General features: G+C 40.1%; 1 protein-coding gene across 2 annotated transcripts; it reads left to right on the forward strand.

Annotated features, from left to right (window-relative positions):
* The first annotated feature begins 418 nt into the window (after positions 1-418).
* LOC118780590 (vesicle-associated membrane protein 3-like) lies at positions 419-5,278 on the forward strand. Of its 2 annotated transcripts, none has more exons than XM_036533176.1 (5): positions 419-497; positions 2,579-2,660; positions 2,971-3,129; positions 4,284-4,335; positions 4,807-5,278. In XM_036533176.1, exons 2-5 carry the CDS (start codon positions 2,610-2,612, stop codon positions 4,821-4,823), a joined length of 279 nt encoding a protein of 92 aa, XP_036389069.1. In that variant the 5' UTR covers positions 419-497; positions 2,579-2,609; the 3' UTR covers positions 4,824-5,278. The 2 variants fall into 2 exon arrangements, with proteins under 2 accessions (XP_036389069.1, XP_036389070.1); XM_036533177.1 differs by having other exon boundaries at positions 425-497; positions 2,582-2,660.
* Positions 5,279-6,855: the final 1,577 nt, after the last annotated feature.

A 6,855-nucleotide genomic window follows, 5' to 3' on the forward strand; every position in this document is an offset into this window, starting at 1 on the left:
TGACCACGGTCTCCCACTGCGAAACTCAATCCTAACATGGACGTTATTACAGCAATGCCCTCACCGTTATCTATGTGCATCCTGACATTCTTGACACACCTGGGCGTATCCCATAATCCCAAAGTAAGCAAGAAGTCAGGCAAGAAATTAATGAAGCTGACATGTTATGAACTGTGAATGTAAGTGCAAACTTAATCGACCAAGATTCTCTCTATCTTTAGGCTTGTATTCTATCAATTTACGGTGGACAATTACAAAACACATAAAAACAAGCATCTCAAACGTCGGTCTTTATTGGTTGGGGCAACGCAGTGAACGAAGTTAAGAGACTAAACTCTATATAGCGTCCCAGCGACGTTGAAACTGAGTTGACACGCCCGAAGAAAAGATCCTGCCCCTTTAAATTTTCTTCATGGTACGGGAAGGAACACTGGCAATACTTTTAGCTAGTTAGCCTGCTGCTGTTTTCCTGGAGTTTTCTGTTAAACGTGAAGCAAGTGAGTATTTTTGTCTCTCTTATAGCTACACGCTGCCCACTGATATTGTAACAGGCATAAATCGTTCCTCACCTTTTATCCAACAAGTTATATTTTTTAGTTAGCTAATATACGGGAAGCTCACGTTACGCCCGAATTGCTAGCAGTGAGTGTTTTGCATGGACGTCAGTAGTGGATCTGATCTCAGGACTGTAAGGGAAGGCTACGCGGCACATGAACTCCTTGGCTGAGTAGGCTGGGTACCTCTCAAGACAGCTTACTTTATAGGCCAAGTTTTCAGGTTGCTGGCTAGGTAGTTTGTTCTTACTTATCTACGGTAGAAACAAGTGGTCTACTAGAAAATACACTCATCATTCACTTTTTTGGATATAACACAGTTGATATACGCTGATGAGTTATGTTACTTCGTGGAAAGTGAGAACAAAGAAGGGACGAACCGCTGCATTTATACGTCAGTTAACTAGGTAACGTTAGGTAGCATATTATTATCCAGTTAGCTAACTTCAGAGAATTCAGAGAAGTTAGCTAGCCAGCTTCAAAAAAAAAAAAGAAAAAGAAAAAAAGAAATACCTACAAACGACCATTTCACACGTTTTACGAAGTCCTTCCTATGTCATAGAAATCCAGTTGTCTAAGATTACAAAGATTAGTTTACTATTACATTACTTTACTGATAACAGCAAAGATTATTATGGACTGGTTTCATATATGACGACATTGCTTTATTCATATTTGGGCGTTGTAGTTTGCTAAGTTAATAGACCTAGCCAGTCCGAATAAATTAAATGTATGAATATATCCTTAGTCCTGTTTCAGTATTGCTACCTAATAACACAAATCACTTTTAAAAAGAAATCAGCATTTGTTCATTTTTCCATAAAAGGAAAAAATGCAGCTCATTGTGTAGCTGACACAGACGCCTGTAGCTAAGAAGTGTAAAGGATGCCTTCGTAATATCAGAGCCTAGTCAAGCTAATCGTAAAGCCATTTAGTTTAATCAATTAAGGAGAAAACGTGGCTCTTCTCCAGAAACAAACTCTGTGCTGAAGTGACCCCCTCTTCTCTAACGTGTTTGGGGAATTCAAGGAATGAGGTGTGTCATTTTGGTGAGAGTGCTGTGCTGAACACTTAAACACTAGTCACATTTATCTTTCTCTGTGCCCAATTGTTCCTCGTCTCTATCATGACACTGTCACATCCTAAACCACAGCGCTTGTTGACCTGTAAATCTCGCGTTAGCAACGATATAAACCCGCCCGGCGTATAGATCTAGTTCTGGCCTTTAAGTAACAGGTTATTTGGCTTCCTTAATTTATTAATAATAATTCGTTTAACTTGATCCAGTAAATGTCTAGAGGGACACAATAATGTCATTCCTCGAGATTATGCTGACGTCTGCTTTAATTAATTTTCTCATGTACATGTATGGCCAATGTTTTATTTGATCCGTTTGTGACCCAGGAGCAAATATGCAGCATAAACCCAAAATGGCGAAAAATAGTCGGTAGTGGGTGGATTCACGCTAATTATTCTAACTCCCGAGTTGCTAAATGCAGTTGATGCAATGTGGAAACGGCTTGTACAGCGGTTGACACACATTGAGTGAGTTCAGTCAAATCTCTGCCGTTATGGGCCGTTTTCCTGTCTGGCCCGCCCTCTGCTGTTGGTCGTAAGCATTGTGAGTCCCTCCTTACTAACTTGCGCTGTTAAAATGTCCAGAATATAAAAGATGGTGATGAGATTCTCATCAAGAGAATAGTGTACTGTTGGAACATTGTCGTTTACTTGGAAATAAAGGGAGCCAAAAGACGCATTATCTTGCAAAGATGCTGAAGAGAATGTAAGCCAAGATGTCTAAAGCCCTCAATCCTTAGCTCTGGATTGTACTTTAGAACTGCTGCAAGACCTTTACTTAGGAGTAACGTAGTTGTCACTAATTACATTCATTACATAGCATTACATTAATTTAGCAGGTGCCCTTATCCAGAGTGGCTTCCTGAACAAAAAAATGGAAGTGCATCCATTCACTCACTGCTTATGTTGTAGTCATATAATGGGTGTTGTTTCTCTGCTTTCACTAGCAGGTCATCCGCTCCTCCAGCAGGCTCCAGAATGGCAGACAGTAACCGCCGACTGCAGCAGACTCAGACACAGGTGGACGAGGTAAGGAGTTATGTGTCGCCTCTGTCCCCCATGAAGCCCTCTCTGTGATTCCTCTGGGAACGTCACCCAAATGGTCAGGAATCACACAATTGGGTCATTATTTTGCAGATAAAGCAGTAAATATTATGCATAACCATTTTCAAAATGGTTTCTCTGATTCATTATAGTGCACGATGCCAGGAAGCCCTGCATCCTTGTGCAGACGATTACCTGGCCTGTGTTTGCATTTGAAAGAGCTCATCAGAAGTAGATGTGACGTTCCCTGTGTGCTGAGGGAGTCTGAGTGTCCCTGCCATGTCTCCGTTTGCAGGTGGTGGACATCATGCGGGACAATGTGGGCAAGGTTCTGGAGCGGGACCAGAAGCTGTCTGAGCTGGACGAACGGGCTGACGCCCTGCAGGCCGGCGCCTCACAGTTCGAAACCAGTGCCGCCAAACTGAAGAGAAAGTACTGGTGGAAGAACTGCAAGGTAAGCTGCAATGGGTGAGGCCGCTGGTCAAGAGCCACATCGTCAGTCCAGAAGACCAGGGCTGGGCATTACACCTGTCCCAGGCCCAAGCTCATGGGCAGTAACTCAATAACTCATTTATGACAGCTGCGACTGTCACATTTTTGTCTGCGAAGCTACTAATGGATACCTACTGCACCTTGGCAGGGTAGCAATTTGCAAGCAACATGACAGAAATCATTCCAAAGTGGGCGGTCACAAAGAAGGGAAAAGTGGCATGGTGACAACAGGGTAGTGTACAAGATATCATTGAAAACCATGGAATCTGGCTTTTTTATACACTTGGTGCAATTTTCTGTTTGTGTAGTAACACTATCAGTGAAGTTACCTCTTATCTACTAGAGAAAATGTTATTAACCTGTCATTAGTTTTTCCTTTTTGTCTCAAGTTTATTGCAATAGTAAGGCATTGATGGGAAAATTATAAGCGTTGCAATATTACCTGGATCACTTGACCCGGTGAAGTAATTGTTTATAATCACCTACCTGATGATACAGCAGTAAGAGTGGTCTTAGGATGGTCGCCAAAGTGTCTTGTATAAGAATATTGCTCTGCTGTATTTAACAATAGTCCATAGTTTAACTTGTGCTCATCCCTACCAGCGGAGGCCATTGTTCAGAACATGTCGTAATATGATCTGTTGGGGCTGCCTTAGATTCTTGAAGGGGAACGTTACTGCACAGAGTTGGATTTCTTCTTTGAACTGTGTGGGTGTGGGTCCTAAGTTCACAGGGTTCATAGTGGTATGCATGGTCTGCAAACAGTCTCCTACTGTAGCTCGGACTGGATCATCTGCTGTTTACCAAACTGGTCCTGAATCAGATAGTGGGCTTTCTTTTTAAAAACCATGACAAGAACTCAAAGGAATAGCACATCTTCCTGAAACCCTGCTCCATTCTAGTGATTCTACTGATATAAATCTTCTGTCTAATTTTTTTTTTTTATCTAGAAAACCTCAATGTGTAATGCAGTGACTTCAAAGCTCCTTTTATTTGCAGGCAGCTAGTAAAGACCTTCACCATCAGAAATTATTTTTATCAACTCAGTACTGCCTCATTCATTGCTGTTTCAGACAACAGTTGAAAATGTAATAAGCCGTTTTCTGTCATCTACAGATGTGGGCCATTTTAATTGCAGTTATCCTCATCATTATCATCATCATTATCAGTAAGTGTCCAGCTCATTAAGTGATGTTTCTTGCCACACAACCAGTGTAGAGTACCTTCTAACTCCCCCATTTGGTCCTCTTATATTAATGACTGAGTTCCCCATTTAGAAGTGTGTATGAAAACATGTAGTAAGCATTCATCTTAGTTTTCCATGTCCCACAGAGAGGAATTTACATATTCAACCCCCTGACCTCCCTCCACAAGACCCCCCAGGCAGTGTGAATAAGGAGACAGGACAGTGTTCACATTCTTCAGTCTCAGTAAAAGGAGGTCATCAAGTTCAGATACCACAGCTTTCTCATAAAGAAACCAGGCTAACTGGCTATTCAGAGTCCACCGTGCTCAGGTCTACCTATAGCATAACCAATCATGAGTCTGAGAACCACTTTAAAAGAGACTGTGTGACTTTTCAGGGGTATTAGAAATGGGGCCCTGTTAACCCTTTAACTTGGTTTTCCTGTCTGTTTAGTTTGGAATCAGGCATAAAGCAAGGGAAGAGAGGAGCAAACTGCCAAAGATGAAGAGACGAAGAGCACAGTTCTGTTAAGAGCACCAACCTGCTGACTTCCAGAGCAAAAAAATATGCTGCACAGGTTTCATTAGTATCTTGAGTAGTTCTGAGGCAACTGTGACCAGCTTGGATGAGTGCCTTTTGTGTCCTTTCTGCCCTCTTTTCCCCCAAACCTACTGATCTAAAATATATCAGATGACATTAACATTTAGTTAAAACTAGTTGAAAGTATACAGTATTGCATCATCGGTGCCAGATCAATTTTATATATGAAGTCATTTTTACAAATGGTCTTATTATGACTAAGGGGAGTGTGCCTAAGTTCATCAGAGCAGCTCTATGTCATGAAAAAACAGCTGTTCAGGGCAAGAAATACACTAACACACTAATACACTAACAATTCTGCTAATGCACATACTTTTCTATTTGAAGAGCTTTGCTGCTGGTATTGAAAGCGTAGCACTTCAATTAAAAATATCAAAATTTACAGGATTGTTTTGTGCAGGAATATTTCTAAATATCGGCCCATTTGTCATAATCATTTGTGTATTTGCATTTTGATATATTGATTGTAGATAGTGTATACAAACCCCAGATAATAATACACTAAACGTTCTGCATTAAATTAATTCCAATTTATTCCTACTCCACAGCAGAACAGAGGGTTCACTTAAGTTCACTTCACTATAACAAACTAGATAACTTAGCTAACTACCAAATCGCTTTTGTCTTTCAGAATGTGACAGCTTGCATTTTTATGAATGGATATCTGCCTTTCCTTACGGCCTACGATGGAGCTCCCCCCTGGGGAAATGAAGTCATATATGGGAACCACCCAAACCCAATCCCTCTTAAATGGAAAGCAGACATATCCAATTAGATACTGTTTAAATTACATTAAATTCCAATGATACAAAGAGCTCATATCTGGCTGACAATACGACAAACACTGAATTTTTTAAATTCTCATTTTAAAGTCTTAGTAATGAAATATCCATCAAAGCTTATGGATATTTCATTACTAAGAGGAAATAATTTTTTATTATTTATGAAAACGATTGTGTCCACCTGTATCTTATTTTCTCAATAAATATATCAGCCTTATTTGTTGCTTTATTTCAGAATTAAAAATGTAGCATCATATTACAGTGGATTGCATTCACAGGTGGCCTTTTTTATCCCAGTGGTCTTGTGCCATAATGTAAATGTCAGCCATTCAGAGTTGTCAGATCAGGTAGGATGCCTTCCAACACAGGTAACATGTTCTTGTTCTTGTTTGTGGGGGGAAACTAACCCAAGGATCTTGCAACTCCTCTTCTAGTTTACTTAGTGTCATGTGGACATATATTAAGATGACAATGTGTGTCATTAGGGGAAGCAGTAAGGCTGAGTACGGAATACATAGTGAGCAGCAACAAACAGTGGCTGTATTTATTTAATGTTCTTCATACAGTCTCATTGTTGTATGTATTGGGCATAGTTAGTTGGCAATAGTTATTTCTTGTGAATTGACTCATATTATTTAGTCATGTTTGGCTAAAAAAAATCTATTGAATAACTGTAAGCATGACCTGTATCCATATGTGTGTTTTTCACATATATTTGTCAAATACAGTTTGGTTGTTTTGCTTTTGAATACATTGTTTAGCTACTTTTTAAACTTTTCTTCTGTTGATCTCCAACAGTTTAACTAGCCCACAATTTTTATGATTGTCGGACCCATGTAGAACTCTTGTGAACTGATAAGAAAAGGGTCACCGTTTTAAGTTACCGTGCCAGGTGACTGTTACTAACAAGACTAGAAAACTGTGTTGTAATGCATATGTATCAGACTTGTATGTGCCTTTAACGAAATAAGAATGCAAGTGGGTGACAGACTAACAATGTTCAGGTCAGTCCCTTTAGGACAACTGCAGTGAAACCTGCCTCCTTTGACGAGTCTTGCACACGTCTAGGGACAACTGAGATATTTATGTACAGACTATTACCCACAATTCCCTTAGGTGC

Source organism: Megalops cyprinoides, chromosome 7, assembly GCF_013368585.1.
Source record: "Megalops cyprinoides isolate fMegCyp1 chromosome 7, fMegCyp1.pri, whole genome shotgun sequence".
In the NCBI taxonomy this organism is placed as follows: Eukaryota; Metazoa; Chordata; class Actinopteri; order Elopiformes; family Megalopidae; genus Megalops; species Megalops cyprinoides.